The 17,688-nt window shown below is 37.8% G+C and overlaps 1 protein-coding gene across 1 annotated transcript; it reads right to left on the reverse strand.

The window, feature by feature from the left end:
• Positions 1-1,455: 1,455 nt before the first annotated feature.
• Positions 1,456-15,645, reverse strand: LOC117617608 (probable disease resistance RPP8-like protein 2). Its single transcript, XM_034347053.1, is given in 6 exon segments — positions 1,456-1,995; positions 3,957-4,034; positions 4,132-4,167; positions 4,254-5,319; positions 5,321-5,999; positions 14,361-15,645. Coding segments are annotated over 6 exon segments (2,961 nt in total). The 5' UTR covers positions 15,424-15,645; the 3' UTR covers positions 1,456-1,956.
• Positions 15,646-17,688: the final 2,043 nt, after the last annotated feature.

Raw genomic sequence — 17,688 nt, forward strand, 5'->3', positions numbered from 1 at the left:
TGGGAAAGACCTTCAAATGTCATTTTTGGCCCAGTAACGCAGATACTGCCAAATTCAACCTTAAGCTATCAAAACTTGCATAACTTCCTCTAGAAGACTCGGAATCATGAACCGTAAAATGCTACAGAAACTAGACTTCCGCATCTTTCCAATGGTGTATGGCTCATTATCTGGTTCTTCTTGAGAAAGTACATTTCAATCCGTGAAATTGACTGATTTGCAGACACCATTTTGAGCTAACTTGTCTCCATAATGCATTTAATGAGTCAAGCTTATTACACTGAAACAAACACAAAACTTATTAAAGGCACAAGTTAACTAAGTCATAAGTTAGAATTGTACAAAATGATATGTAAATATGCACCGATCAGCAATTAATGAAAAAAGATTAAACACACCATAATCATTTACATATAATAATTTACTACAAAATTTTACACTTTATATATTGCATGATAAGATACATGAGTGACTTAATACCACATAGAGTTCCTATGAGGTTCAAATTTTTCATTATCTTCATCATCTCTATGTGTAGAGTAAGTGTATTGTGAAGAGTAGTCATCAAATAATAAATCCCCAAAATAGTTTTGCATGTATTTGTTAACATGCCACCCAAAGGAAAGGTCAAATATTCATTCACATGTAAAAATTTGATTCTTATTGCAAAAAGAATTCAAAACAAAATAATATAAATATAAATATTTTAGCATAATATCAAAAAAATATAAGTGATATTATGGTTAAAGTGTTGGATGAGTAAAATGGGAAGGGCCCAAATCCCTTTTCTGTTTTTTTTCCTTTTTTCACCTTTTTTTTCTTCTTTTTTTTTTTCCCCATTACATCAATATTTTCAATATTATAGCGATATTTTGACAAAATATTGCTGAAGTGTGAACGAAATTATTGACATTGATATTTTCAGATATTATCGATATTTATACGATATTTGCATAGATGCGTTCCGAAATATCCGTGATTCGAAAAAACGATAATATCCTTGATATTTCATCAATATTATAAATATTGTAGACTATAAATTGCATTAACACATCAAGACGGTGAAGCTGCAAATTGCAAACACGAGAAATAGAATACAACATGCTGTGATATTTATAGTCGTAGTATTGGCTCACAGCATTTTATTGTGCATGCCAAAATACAAGACCAACTTAGGCATCTTCTAATGTGAGTATTGGTTCAACTACTGGGGAACTGCCAGTCAGCGGTGGATCCAGAAATTTTCATGGAAATGGGCAATATTAAAAGGCTAAAAGCCAAAAGAAATTCCTGAATTATTCGAAAGAGGATTTAGGGTTTATGATTATACAAAGATAACCAAATCAGAAAACAAAAATAATCTCTCTAAAATAAACAACAATATTAAAATACATATTATAAAATATATATAAAAACACATAAGGAAAAAAAACCTGAAAAAAAAAATGAAAAAAAAAAAAAAAGCATTCAAACTTGGAGGAGAGGGATGGATCTACAACAAGACTCAAGAGCACGCAAAGCTTCGTGAAGAATCATTCAACGCAAGGTATCCCTTGGTCCATTTAATTCCAACTTGGACTCCGAGAAACACTCTTCCAAATTGTGGAAATAAGGCTTCATGTTTGGTCTTAAAATTTTTATTTTTATTTTTATTTTTTTGCCTGGCCAAAACGACGTCATTTGGCCAGGACTTAAAAAACAAAACAAAAGCTGCACCCAGCGCACCATCGCAACAAAGAAAGAGAGGTTGCTGAGGCATTTATTCGAACAAGTGGTGGGCACCTCCAAGGTAGAGCTGAGGGGCAAACTCCGGCAACTTCAAAGCTTTTTCCGGCGAGAGGAGGTGTGCATCTCCTTGTGCCTCTATGGATCCACCAGTGATGCCAGTGCCAGTTGAGACAGTTGAGATGCCATTTTGATTCAAACCATCAATAGATTATGGGGATCGAACCAACATTACTCACAGTTTTTAGCTGGTCGATTCTTAGCATACACCTGCACAATAATACGGAAATATTTATGGGAGTAGCAAACTAGTATATACTACATTAATATAATCTGAACCGAAAATATAATAAAGAGAATAATCCAGCCACTGCATCAATTTCTCCACAACCATTGTTCTTGAGGAGAAAAACTTCCTTGTCACAGGGAAGCAAACACGTAAGTATCCCTAGCCAATAAAATGTCGATGGCTGGCAACTAATTTTACTTCCAATTTTAAATATTAAAATAATGTTTTGAACCCACTTTCTCCTCTCTCTCTTCTGCATCCCTCTCTCTCATCCATTAATTTCTCAACTCATTTACAAATTTTCCAGATTTCTCCAATTAATATAACTTACTAAAATTAAAACTGAGAGATCAATACCAAGTGTGGCTTATGAAGGATTACTGATTGAAGAGAGAAAGAGGAATGCTGGATGATGATGGATGAGAGAGAGGGACGCGGAAGAGAGAGAAGAGAAAATGGGTACAGCACTTTTTTTTAATATTTAAAATTAGTAGTAAAATTAGTTGCCAGCTGTCGACGTTTCATTGGTTTGTGACACTTACGTGGTTTGTTGACAGTGGCATCGCTGTTACAGGGAAGTTTTTATCATTGTTAAGATTGTCTCACTCAAATCATGCATTGATAGATCACCATTTATAATGTGTTTACTACAGTTCCGATTTCTTGTACCACATGAGTCTAAAAGATTGTGGTCATTCACCGTTGAATATTAATCCAATGGTTCAAAAATGTTTTTTAAAATGAGTGCAAGAGTGAGTGAACCGTTGAATTTACATCCAACGGTGAGTGACCACAAATTTCTTGGACCTCTGTAGTCCAACAGATCATGACAGGTGTTTACTAATTAGAAATTGGAATTCTCATCATGAATTGAATTCCGCCTATAGAGCATTCATATACATCAAGAAATTGAAAAGTAAGAGGGGCCCATATAAAATTAGGAATTCAATTCCTGAATGGGATGTGGTATTCTAATTCTTGGAGAATTCATCCATTAGAAATTTATCTTTTTTACCCATTATATCCTCACACAATTTCTTTAATTCCAAATATGCCATATGCTTTAACTCAACAATGAGGACATTTTAATAATTAGTACCACTCCTACCCCAATTTTATATGGTTTAGTAAACAACTTCATTAGGATTCCAAAATCTAATTCTTCTCAATCCAACTCCTATTCAATTCAATTCATTCTCAATTCGAATAATTGAAATCTGATTTGTATTGATAGCCTAAGGTTATTATTTACCATAATTAGGCTCGTGCATAAGTCAACTTTAGCCTGTGTATATTTTAACTCCATAATTGTGCGTGTCTGCACTCCGCAAGAACGTATTTTCTCCCATGATAATAATAATAATAATAATTTTATAATGGACTCTAACAGTTACTATGTGGAGTTGGCAATGGCTCTAATGGTCTTTATCATATTCGTGCAGCTCCCAAAGTTTCTGAAAAACTTGGGGAGAGAGAGAGAGAGAGAGAGAGAGAGAGAGAGAGAGAGAGGCAAAATGGGAGAGAGGGATGATATTAAACAATTGCAGTTTTTTTTAAAAAAATTTAACTATTTTTAATATGATTTTTATATTTAAATTTAGATTTTAAATATTTTAATAGTTGAAATTACTAAAATGTCTATGCCACGTCTGCAAATGAATAGATTTGTTAATGAAGTTGACAAAATGAGGCAATGTAGGACACGGAGTAAACTTCTAGAGAGTTAAGTGAGAAAATTTGAATTTTAGAAGATAAATAGAGATCGGCGTTCAAGTGTAGGGGGGTAAAACAAGAATTATGCCTAAACATTAATAAGCAACACTGCTACAGAAGATATGCATAGAAGGCAAGTTGCGTCACTAAACTTGAAATATAGAATAAGAAATCATATTCGCAGGCACCGAAAACAAACAGATAACGTTGGGACAGGGAGAGAACGTACATTGACCTCATTATCGACACAGTTTTCAGCTCGCTCGCCAGCATCAATGAATTGTAGGGCAGCCTTCTGTACATACAGCTAAAGGAAAACAGTATAAAAAATAAAATAAAAACAATCAGTGCTTATTCCCATTTTTTATAAAAAGAAATTGAAAAGGAAAGGTCTGAAGACATACTGCAACCCTCCTCTTCTCGGCAAGCAGCATACGTTTCTTCAATGAAAAAAAGGAATAAAGTAATTAGTTCTTTGTTCGCATGAAACAACAGAAAGGAAAAGGTATATATATGAACACATTACCCTTACAGCTTCGTCCCACTGCCCAGCAACAATACTCTCAAATAAAACAGAAGGGACGTGTTTGATCTTGTAGAAATCCTCTCCTCCTTCCTGAAGGCGACTACAGAATGTATCAGGCATCAACTTTATGGTTATTTCCTTAAGGGTAGAAACATATTGCAGCCCATCTGGAACTCCTACCAACGTAATCCAATTTTCAATGTACAATCTGCACAGGCTAGGCAAGGCTTCTTCGGACACCCCCCAATAGGATAATTCGGACAAACCATTAAGGTAAAGAACTTCAAGAGAAGGAAAGCCCTTACTCGAGCAAAACAAATTTCCAGAACCAGCCCCAAAAGCTCCATCTCCAAGGCAAAGGGTTTGTAATTTTGGCAGCTTCTCTAGTATTCTTATCTGGGTGTCCTCGAGACATGTACCACACAACGTTAGCTTGGTGAGGTTTGGATAGGTTGGGAGATCTTCAGGTAAATTTCCAATTGGCCCCTTTACTTTCAGCTTGGATACATGACGACATCTATATACTATACTTTTTAATATATCCGTTGAAGTAGACACCACACAGAGAGACTGAACACGGTTAATTGTGAAGATTGCCGCTTTCGAGATTTCCTCCAAAATTTCAAAGTTCCTTGACCTTACATGTACCGACAGCTTTCTAAGATTCTTTAATTGAACAAGTTCTTTGAAATCACAGTCTTGGTTCGAAATATGAACTAACGTCTGCAAACTGCCAAGACTAGCCAATGACAGCTTCTCACTTACGCTGTGTTCATAGGGCATGTATAAATGTCTCAATTGTACCATCTTTGAAAACACATTAGGTATTTTCACCACCACCTTATCTTTACAGCGTACATCTAGAGTTTGCAAACACACCAAACTAGCTACAGATGATGGCAATTGATTCATTTCACTATTCTTCAGACTTAAAAACCTTAAGTGGACAAGATCCCCAATATTACTGGGCAACTTTACTTCAAAACGCATCTCTTCAAACTTCAAAACTCTAAGCAATTTGAAGTCATTGAACATTTTTTCTATCATTTTTTTTTTTCCATATGAGGCTGCCAAAGTATAACAGAGACCTGAGTTGGCCATCTCTTTCATGTCTTGTGGGGGCTAAATAATCAACTTTTTCGTCCAAATAGATGGCACGTCTTCGAACTTTACCGATAGGTGCTGCCTTGCTTGCCGTGGAAGCAAAATTGACAATATCAAAAAAGTTCTCCTCATTTCCCTTTGACAAGCATAAGTCTCGCATAAGATCATGGAGACGACATGTTTTGATCTTCTTAGTTGAACCATATTTTCCAACTTGAACCATACACCTTTCTACCAACTCAGTTAAGCAACCATATGATACATCTTCAATCATGTCTATAGATGTTGAAGATATAAGACCTTCTGCCATCCATAATTGAGTTAATCTTTTCACAGGTATCTCATAATCCTCAGGAAAATGGCCTAAATATAGAAAGCATAACTTTAGGCGATATGGTAGGTCATCATAACTCAATGCCAGCACCCATGACGCACCTTTATAGCCTTGATTTTTGTATTCAGGTTCAAGGTTTGTGCCTCTCCTTATATATACATCAACATTCTTATACACTTTATACCACTCATCAACTGATCTTTTTCTAGCTAGAAGTTCTGCAAGCACAATGACAGCTAATGGCAAACCTCCACAATGTTGAAGCATCTTCTTTCCTAGTTCTTCCTTCTTAGCATAAATTTCAGCCACTGAAAACAATAAATATAATAGAAAGCAAAATTAACCTATTTTGTTCATATGGCTTTCTATATCACCAATGTCCCTTGCTTGAATTATTTTCACTCTAGAACCTAAAAGTTTATGAAGTTTCTTAACCTCACTGCTTGGAAGTTAAAAACAAAATCAATTCCAAGCACATTATAATAATTCATTGCTTGGAGGTTAAAAACCAAAATGAGTTTTTAAAACATTAAGGGTAATATGTTGAATTGCACTCTAAACTCGTACATAACTATCAATTTATCTTTGAATTTTTTTAAAAAGAAAACTAAGGACTTGAATTAATTTTTATTATCAATTTTCCACTGCGGTCTAAGTCGTCAACATTTCATCTAAATTGCCCGTTAAATACGAGATCAAATTGGTCATTTTATATGTTAACAATAATAAAATCATTTTAATTAAAATTCGGACCCGCACAACCTGCGACCCACAACCACTCATCCCCTACTTCCCCTTCTACCAGACAAACAACTTTTTTCATGGGTTGGTGCAATTTTCCTGGGTCTTTGCTGGGGAGAGGTGGTTTGGGGAAGGAGAACTAGGTTTCAAAAAGAGCCCAAATTTGAAGTTGTCGAGGTTTGTCGGAGATCGAGAGAGAGGGTGGCTGTGGGGAGATTGGGTTGCGATGTTGGTAGGGTTCGTATCTAGGGCGGCGACGATGGACGGGGGAGGGGGGAGGAAGAGAAGGAGACGGGAGATAGGAGGGGCAAAATAATAAAAAATTTACCTTGTTCGCAGAGAGAGAGAGCTAGGGGATGGGGGATGGGGAGGAGTTGTTCTGGGTCTGTGGGATGTGGTGCTGTCTGTGGTTACTGTGTGTGTAGAGTAAATTTTTAAGGTGGGATAATGTGTTTTGGTTGGAGCGTGAGAGACAGGGAGAGACATAAGGTGGCGGTGGAGTGTAGATGATGGCGGGTGGTAGGAGGTGGCTCCAGGTGTGAAGGGGTTAATACAGTTTTTTTTTTTTTTTATTTCCTTGTGTTTTACGTTTTATATTATATTCATGTGTTAACGTAAATTGACAATTAAGTGCAATTTCAAGGCACAATTTCAAGGGACAATTCGGCAGATTACCCAAACATTAAGAAAACAAAAGAATGTCAAACGCTTAAATAATATTCAAAAACCAATCCATGTTTGAGATAGTGTTTCATCGTGGGAAAAATTCATCAAAGATGATACAGAACAGACAAATAATTGCAACAATCTATCACAATATGAAATGAAAAGAACCTGTACTGAAGCAATATCTTGATAGAAGGATATTATGCAAGCTACTCCTAGAAATTATACTGACAGCGATAACATCACGAGCTTGATAGTAAAGAGGAAAAGATGTACCAGTACTTCTAACTACCTAAATTTTTCACACAAGATGAATGTTGTCTTCTACGTGATTTACAGATTTCCAATATGCATGTAGCATTTTGCTAATGACCATTTGGTCCGAGTCTTCATTTTGTTAGAGAAGTTTATGAGTTAATCTCAAAGATAACAGTTGATGAATGAAGTATAAAAACGCATAATACAGTGGTCTCCAAACTAAAGGTCAAAACCCCTTTGTGTCGTAGCAATGGGCCCTATAGGAGCTCACTTCAGTACTACCTGTCAAACCATGCTCAGTTATTATTCCCATCTTAACCACCTAAATTCAATACTTGGATTGGCCTAGACTTAATGGACCCCTAGGTGTAGGACTTCAACTTGAGGCCTCGGTGTAATTAGCAGTGGACCATTTATATTTTGAACGCGTGTAGATTATTATTGTATTATGCAATGTGGGACTTAAACATCATGACTTTTAATGAGCCACCTACACCAACAATCTCCACCTTGGTGATATCCAAGTTAAGGGTAACCCACTCTTTACAAACACTCATACTTTTCAAGAATGACATGGTCCCCGCAACTCCACCTCTTCCTACACGGATTTCTTGAGCCTCGCTAGGAGCCCTTGCGCCACTAGGATTTCGTTGAGCCTCTACCTTTCCTCCACTAGACACCTTGCTCTACTAGCCCGCTCCACCTTTTCTCTGTCGATCCAGGAATTTGCTTGAGTCATCTCCTTGAACATGTCAATGCCTCCACCTTGAACCAAGTGCATTGTAGCTAAATCAAGTTTTTATACCAATTGTGTTCCTATTCTTCTAGTGAAATTTCTCAAGGGGATCGTCAGAGAGGATGTAGGCACATTGCCGAATCTTTATAATTTTGTATTCTTGGTTACTTTGTTTCCTTTGGTGTGTGCAATTTTCTTCGTGGTTGGTTTGCTTGTGTTTTTCTTCGTAGTCCATTGATAACGGGCTTTTTGGTGCGGGCTAAAGTACAACATGTGGTATTAAAGCTTGGATCTAAGGATGGAGATGGTTGTTTCAAGTATGGATTAAAAGATCACTAGAAAGAGAATTTGTCATATATGGAAAGAGAAGACAAGTTGAAGAATGCTGAAAGTTCAAAAACAGCCAACATGTCTATTGGAGACACTAATGATGAACTTTTGATGGTTACAGATGAGGGTAACAGAGAAGTCATTGCAATTTCTTTGGGTAAGAGTTCTGCTTCAGTTTAGATTTTAGATTACGGGTGCTATTTTCATATGCGTTCAAATAAAGATTGGTTTGATACATATAAGGAAAAGAAGGTTAGGAAAGTTATGTTAGGAGACAAGGAGCAAGGAATTAAACACAGGGGATCTCGTTTCTGCACCAGAGATCTCAATGACCCAAGCTTAGTTCTAGGTGGAGCACCACTTCACCTATGGTGCTTGAAGGCAAGTGGTTTCTTGCCAAGGTAAAGCTCCTGGAATCCAAGAGGTTTAAGAGATTTTGGGGGTCAACAATTGTCCATGGTTGATTAATTGTTTGCCAAAGTGAAATTTTTTTTAAATATTGGCTCACCATTGGGATGTAGAGGAAGAAAACATGGTAGCGATCGGTTGACAAAAGACAAACGGCAACAATGATTTTCAGAGGTGTTGTGATATAGAACACATGGCCGAGTTGATCAAGGAATAACTAGACAGGCGCGCATGTCGTCGCGGCAACAAAGCCCGGTATGTACAAGTATAGGCCCTGAGCTCAGCATCAGGCCCATGACCTATCGTTTCAAAGAGAACGACGTGACAAGTGCAAGTATGGGCTACTTTAGCCAAATTCTATCGTTTACGTTGACTTTTCAGTGTTTAAAGTTTTTAGAATATTTTGGGAAACTTCTATTATTTCCCTTTTTGTTTTCCAATAAGTTTTCCTAGCAAGTCTTGGGTTTCTCATTAGCTTTCCAAGCAAGTTTAAGGTTTCTCTTGTATAAAAGGAATGCATTGGAGCATATTGAATTATTCATCTTATTTTCAATCAATATATTTGAGGTTTACTCAATTTCTCTAGTGGATCCTAATTTGTTGGTGGCTTCCGACATTGTTACTTGTATGGTTATCACTCGATTTTCCTATCCCTTATATCTAGCTACGTCAGTTGGTATCAAAGCATGTTTTTGCCTAACTCGAAGTGTAATAACCCAAACCAAAATATCTGAAAATTAGGATTGCTTTATTCTACTCAAAAGATGATTTTGCCCTCGCATATTTTAATAAGGGAAAAATTGACTTTTTGATCGAGAAAGAATTTGGCATTTTCGCTTGCGCCGTTGCGTAGAGCACGGCGAAACGAGTCCGTAGACACGGAGTAGACCCGAATCGGAGTTGTAACGAAGAAAATACGATCAAAATACAGCGAAGGGCAAAATAGTAATTTAGTCAAAAAGTCAGATTTTTATCTCTTTCTCTCTTCTCTCTCCTTATTTCTCTCTCCTCTCTCTCTCTCCTCCCGATTCGCCCCAGCCCGCGACCTCTCCTCCTTCTCGACGTCGCCACGGCCGCCACACCTGGAGCCGATCTCCGAGACCGGTGCCAAACGAACCACCACTCAACCGCCGTCATTCCCTAACCCGTCGCCGCCGTTGCCGTGGCCGGAGTTCGCCGGAAATCGCCATTTTTGCCGATTTTTCAGTTTGAACTTTGAGCTCCTCGTTCTCCCTCAATTCTCCACCAAATCGATCGAGTAAGGTATAGTTTCTCAGCTATTTTTCGTGTTCTAATTGATGGACGTATGGGTTTCGATCGATTTTGACTCTAGAACGTTCTAACTGTCTAAAAAGCTAACGTGGGCATATGAGTAACTTTAAATTGAGCACACGTATTTCTAGGAGCCGGGGTAGGGTGTTTAATTTAAATTCTTTTTATTCAACAGTTTATTAATTTATTATTCATGGTTAATCAGGCACCAGGGGTCCGATCGACCCGCAGGAGGGACCTTCGAAGGGTCCAGCTAGCTCGGACCATCAGTGAGTGGACTTTTCTTTTCTAAAAGATTTTATAATTATATTTTAGACAGTTAGAACGGCCTTAAGAGACCCAAAGTCTCACTAAGCGATAAGCTGCCAGATCGGCCGATCCAGGACCCGTGGGGTCCACGATCTCCGATGGCCAATCTGGGCTTCTCTGAAGGTTCCTTACAGAGGAGGAACCATGTTCCGCCAAGTTGGTCCGAAACGGACGGTCGGATTGGCCAAAATCGCGTTATCGCTTAAAATCCAAACCCTAGCCCTAGGGTTCGCGATTTCGGAGTTTCCGGGACTCCGATTCGCAATCGTCGAATCCTACACGATCCTGAAATCATGTAGACCGACATATCCAAAATTCAGTGCGATCCAACGATTTGACGACACTGCACCCAAGGATCGCGCGATATAGAAAATCCATTCGGGGCTCAAACGGACTCCGAATTGAGATTCGCGAAATCCTACGCGCTCGTGACGACACGAGGATCACAAAACTACACAGTCACTTCACCACCCTCGCCCACGCGCTGCCACACGCACGGGCAAATTGGGTGTCCAAAGCGATTTTGGGTTGCCGGAAAATCTCAGAACCAAGACTCCAAACTCCTATTCTAGGTAAAACACCCTATTTGGAGTCACTTTTGTTCTTGGACATACCCCAAAAAATGACCGGAAATAGCCGATCACGGCGGACGAAGTTTCAGCCGATTTTCAAGTCGAAACTAGAACGTTCTAGAGTCAAAATCGATCGAAACCCATACGTCCATCAGTTAGAACACGAAAAATAGCTGAGAAATCATACCTTACTCAATCGATTTGGTGGAGAATTGAGGGAGAACGAGGAGCTCAAAGTTCAAACTGAAAAATCGGCAAAAATGGCGATTTCCGGCGAACTCGGTGACGGGTCAGGAAATGACGGCGGTCGAGTGGTGGTTCGTTTGGCGCCGGTCTCGGAGATCGGCTTCAGGTGTGGCAGCCGTGGCGACGTCGAGAAGGAGGAGAGGTCGCAGGCTGGGGCGAATCTGGAGGAGTGAGAGAGAGAGGAGAGAGAAATGAGGAGAGAGAAGAGAGAAAGAGATAAAAATCTGACTTTTTGACCAAATTACCATTTTGCCCTTCGTGGTATTTTGATCGTATTTTCTTCGTTACAACTTCGATTCGGGTCTACTCCGTGTCTACGGACTCGTTTCGCCTTGCTCTACGCAACGGCGCAAGCGAAATTGCCAAATTCTTTCTCGATCAAAAAGTCAATTTTTTCCCTTATTAAATATGCGAGGGCAAAATCGTCTTTTGGGTAGAATAAAGCAATCCTAATTTTTAGATATTTTGGTTTGGGTTATTACACGAAGTGCCTTCAATGGCTCATCTAGACGGAGAAGATAGAGCCTATGGAGACGGGGAACCAATCACCCGTGATGAATTCAATACAGAAATCGAGGGTTTATGTCAAACCAAGAACTTAGGAAACCAAGAAAGGCCAGCTAAAGACAGAGGGGACTACCGGCATAACGAACGACGTCCTCCCTGGCGCCTTGGTCAGGAAGATAGAGTTGTGGAGCCGGAGGAAGAAATTCATGACGATCATGCCTAACCCAGTAGCCAACGCCAAGAAGACTATTGCTTGAAGACTAAAATTCCATATTTCAAAGGGCATTTATAAGTTGAAGATTTATTGAATTGGCTTGTTGAAGTGAAGAGGTTTTTTGAACTTATAGAAGTCCCTGAGGCAAAGATGCTAGTTATCATGGCTAAAGAGGTTGTGGGATATGAGTTGTTGATTAGGCTGTATGAAGCCGATGAAGACTTTAAGGAGATTTGGTCCAAGGGTGTTTGCAACCAACCTGTTACAAATTTTCACCTCTTGAGACATCCTTTGAAAAATGATGTGGGAAAGATCGTGCAGAAGTATTACGCTTGTAAGGTGTCTAAGGGTCAATCTCAAAACATTAGTCTTTATATGCCTTTGCATGTGCCTAATGATATTTGGCAGGACGTTTCCATAGACTTCATGTTAGGACTCCCCCATACACGAAGGAGAGTAAATTCTGTTTTTGTTTTTGTTTTTGTTGACAGGTTCTCCAAGATGACGTACTCAATCTCTTGCAAGAAAACGAATGATGCTGCTGGCATAGCCAAATTGTTTTTTTAGAGAGGTTGTTTGTTTGCATGGCGTGCCCAAATCCATCACCTATGATCGTGACACCAAGTTCCTCAGTCATTTCTAGATTACTTTGTAGAAGAAGTTTGGAACTGCCCTTTATCGCCGCAGTACTGCACATTCCTAAACTAATGGCCAGACAGAAGTTACTAATAGAACTTTGGGTAACATGATCCGTAACATCTATGGAGACAAACCCAAACAGTGAGATAAAGCACCGCCTCAAGTTGAGTTTGCTTATAACAATAGTATTCACAATGCCACAGGAAAATCACCTTTCGCTTTGGTTTACACTTTGGTTTACCCTTTGGTTCTTAACCATGTGATTGATTTAATGAAGCTATCTAAGGCCCATGGTGTAAGTACCATAGTTGAGCATATGGCAGAAAACATCCAAGACATGAAGAATGAGGTCAAGGAGAGGTTAGAGTAAACCAATGCTAAATACAAAGCCACCAAAAACAAATATAGGCTAGTCAAGGTGTTTAATGAAGGCGACTCTTTCATGCTCTATTTGAAGAATGAGAGGTTTCTAGTGGGTACTTATCGCAAGTTACAATCCCGCAAATATGGTCCCTACAAGATTCTAAGGAAGATTAATGACAATGCATGGAGAATTCAAGCACTTTAAATATTGCTGACTTGTATGCATTTCATGAAGATGAGCCGCTCTATCTTAAAAATAACTTAGGGTTCTGAAGTGGAAATGACTGATGTAGAACACATGACCGAGTTAATCGAGGAACAACTGGACAAGCGCACATGTCGTCACAGCAGCAAAGCCCAATATGTGCAAGTATGAGCCCCAACCATGACCTATCATTTCAAAGAGAACGGCGTGACAAGTGCAACTCACTGCTTTTCTATTATGCATGGGCTATTTTAGTCAAATTCTATGGTTTACTTTAACTTTTCAGCGTTTAAAATTTTGAGAATATTTTAAGAAATTTTTATTATTTCCTTTTTATTTTCTAATTAGCTTTCCTAGCAAGTCTAGGGTTTCTCTTGTATAAAAGGAATGTGTTGGATCATCCTAAATTATTCATTTTATTTTCAATCAATATATTTAAGATTTACTCAATTTCTCTAGTGGATTTTGATATTGTTAATTGTTATATCTCATTTTCTCATGTGGTGACCGTTGGGATTGGCCATCCAACCGGTTGGTTTCTTCCCTAGAGCAGCAGCATCAGCAACCATTGGTCAGTCCTGCTATGGTGACAGATCGGTTTAGTCCAAGGAGGTCGATGTTTCATACAAGGCAGTCTTGTTTTTAGGGCGGCCAGTTGACTCTTTTTGAGAGACCTGTCGGTTTTCCCAACCCCATCTATAATGATGCATTTTTTTATACATATTTTAATAGGGTTTTGATTGGGCTTGGTTTCCTACTTCAAGCTAAATTCTAACCCAAGTTCTATAAGCTATAAATAAGGCATCAAATTTGGGGTTGAGCAATGGTGTGAGTGTAATAGAGAGCTAGAGGCTAAGGGGATTTTCTTGTAACAAAAGTTGTTCTTTGTACTCAAAGCGATCATAGGCATGTTGTCGAACGTCTTAAATTCTTGTGTACTTGGTTGGTTTGTTTGCTGGCTTTGGTGTGTGTGCAATTTTCTTCGTGGTTGGTTTGCTTGTCTTTTTCGTTATAGTCCATTAATAATGTCTTGGCCAAGAATTATTTTCAACGGGTGTGTGCTAAAGTACAACGGTTTGAAAAGAGTTGATTTCCATTGAAAAGAAAAGGAAAATAATTTGATCTACATGAATGCGGTAGTTTTTATTAGTCTATTGACAAATAAGTTCAAAATCGAGATGAAAGAGCTGGTTGAGAAAATACCTGTATCATCCCTTCCAAAGATAGCTATATTCTCGAACAATTTCCAGCTTTCATTAGCATTTAGTGGCCGAGATTCATGAAGAAAACCATTTTCATCTACATGCAAAGCTACTTCTTTGTTGCGTGTCGTGAGCAATATGCAGCTCTTTGTTCTCTTGTTTACTGGAAATCCAGCTTTTATAGAGTTCCAGGTACCAGTGTTCCAAACATCGTCAAGGACCACCAAACAACACATATTTTCGAGGAGAGTATAGAGGAGTTCTGCTATTTCATCCCTCTTCTTTCTTTCAATTTCTTCTCTTTGCTCTTTGGTAGCAGCAGTTAGCTTAATTAAAACTTCTTCCAAAACAGCTCTTCCTTCATATTGTTGAGATACACACACCCAAGCAAAAGAATCAAAATGACGCCTAACTTTATTGTGATGATAAACTTGTCTTGCAAGTGTCGTCTTTCCTGAACCGCCCATCCCCCAAATGGAAACTACTCGGTGGAATTGATGTTCTTCTTCTTTCAACATATGTGTAGCCAATATCTGTACATCGCCCTCTATCCCAACAACATCGCGTTCACTGAAATGAGCATAGGTTAGCCTCTGATCATGTTGCCTCTCAACAGATGAAGAACTACCTTCACTCCCTGACCCGATTGCCTTGATATCATAACATTCCATTCTGGACCTCAACTTAGAAAGTTTGGTTGTAATCTTCTCGATTTCAGACCCAGTCTTATGAAGATAAAATCCTTCTCTCAAGATACAAGCAAACCTTTTCAGGACTATTGTCATGCTTCCTTTCCTCTTGGAAGCCACTTTCAAGACAAAAGTCTCAATCACATCCTCCAAATCATAAGCAGCATCTCTAACAGTTGCAACCCAAACGCGTACCACTTCGTCTTCTCCTTGTTTGGCATCTGCATCTTTCAGGTAGCCCAGCATCAGTCGTAGCTCGGTTTGTGCAAGCTCAACTTGCTCTCCGACTCCACTTAAAAAGTTGGCTTCCTGAAGGATGAAATCTCCAAGCGGCTTTAGGCCTTCAGTGACAATTGAAACAACAGCCTCAGCCATATTTCTGCTCTTCGCCCACAGTGAACGACTAATTACCTCTGCAGCTTTTTTCTCTTCCGTATCTTGAAGCAATGATATTTTCTTCTGATCAGTGCTGGGAAAGTCAAAGTTTCTTCTGCTTGTAAATGTTCCTTTTGCATATTTTATAATCAATTTGCTGATCACTCTATATTCTCCACTTGTCTCTTCTTTTCATTTTCTTTATTTGCTGTAATGCACCACTTTGTCCCATATATGGAAAACTACAGCAGGGAGAGATAAGAAAAGAACACCTTAGAAAAAGACACTGTGCAGATAAGATTGCACAGAGATATGGATCAGCCACGCCAACATTTCACATCTAACACGGCAACACCTCAATCATAGAAGACAACTGAAATCACACCTAATTCGTGCTGCACACTTAATATGTTTTAAATCAATACGCGAATTTTATCATATTTAAATTAATATTCAATCAGGTAAATAATAAGAAAAAATTTAAATAACAAACTAACCTTTAGTTTAACGACATTTCTCTTCTCACAATCAAAAGAAGTTTTAAATTTGATTCTACAAAACAGTCAAACAAATATATGCATACACTAATCGAGTTATTTACACCAATACCCCTTCAGTTTCTTCGTATTTTCACAAAACTCCTTGAATCCCTTAAAGTCTTAAATTATTTTCACAAAACCTCTTTTGCATAATATTCCTTCAACTTTTGTGTAGAGGTTGGGCTCAAATGGTAATACATTTTTTTCTTTTTTTCTTTTTTTCAGTTTTCATTTTCTTGTTAAAAGATGGAAGGAGATGAGAGATAGAGATGAAGTAATGGAGAATAAATCTTAAAACAAAAAAGAAAATATATTAAGGCTTAAATGTCAAAATAGTCCATGTGTTTTACTGTATTTGCCAATTTAGTCCATATATTTTTTATTTCTCTAATTTAATCTCTATGTTTAGCATCGTTAGTCAATGTGATCCAATCTATTAGATTCACCATTAAATAACCTTTTTGTTTAAAAACAAAAACAAAAACCTTTTTGAAATTAATTTAAAAAATAAATTTTGAATTTCTAATGGGAGAGTTACAAGCAGCTTTAACATTGTATGGTCATCTCCCAAGGAAAAACATTATCTGTTGTACTATTTTGATCTTTGTGTATGTGCAAAAAGGCTATCTGGGAAATGCTATTAAGATATTTGCTGAAATGACTCAAGGAGGAAATGTGGCTAACTGGAATGCGATGATCACTGCGTTGACCCAGTTAAAAATCGCCGGCTTCAGACCTAATAAAGGCACATTGATTTGTTTAATTCAATTTTAAAATTGAAGTTTTAATATCTTAAATTAATTCAATTTTTTAAATTAGTTTCAAAATGGTTTTTTAAGAAACAAAAATATGTTTATAATGTTTATTTAACGGATTGGACCACATTGGCTACCGATGCTAAACACAGAAATTGGCTAAATTGGAAACACATACTAAATTGGTCAACACAGTAAAACACAATGACCATTTTGACATTTAAGCAAAAGAGTAATGTAAGTTGTTCTAGTGCCCGTTTATCATTCTTAGTTAGGATGATAAGTGATTTTTAAAAAAATTTGAGAAGCTTAGCCCGTTTGGTAAATTATGAGAAAATCTCTTATTATTAAAATTTGTGGTGAAAAAATGCTATAAAGGGAAGCAGCTAACGAGGTGTTTTCATTTTCTGATTATGTGGGAATCAATTTTAAAGAGCCACTAGGTTTAATGAGATTTACAAACTTCCAAAAATACCCCCAATTTATTTCACACAATTTCTTCTCTTCGTGCGTTTTCTCCTTCGCATCCCTTTTCTTCTTCAAGCCATCTCTTTAACATAGTTCCCCCCTTCTCTTGAACCTCTCTATTCTTCGTGTTAGTTTTTCTTGTTGAATCAGTTGAAAAATATATATAAGTGAAAGTGAAAGTGATTTCCCTTTTATCAAACACTTTAACAGAAAAGTCATTTCAACTTAATGCCATTTTTAGTCATTATACACAGCTCACAACACTTTAACAAAAAAAAAATACAAAACACTTAGAAACTGATTATTGTACAAACATCTTACCAAACACCAAACTGTTTTCTCTCATAGCTGATTTCTCTCACAACAAATCCAGTAGCGATTATTTTCATAGTACAGTAATGCCAAACTGGCCCTTAGTTTTTTATATGAAGTTTTATTCCATCTTCCTTGCTATTAAAAATAAAAATTGAAAGGCTTAAGCGTTATCAACAACCCTTTGTTCG

Source organism: Prunus dulcis, chromosome 2 (genome assembly GCF_902201215.1).
Source record: "Prunus dulcis chromosome 2, ALMONDv2, whole genome shotgun sequence".
Lineage (NCBI taxonomy): Eukaryota > Viridiplantae > Streptophyta > Magnoliopsida > Rosales > Rosaceae > Prunus > Prunus dulcis.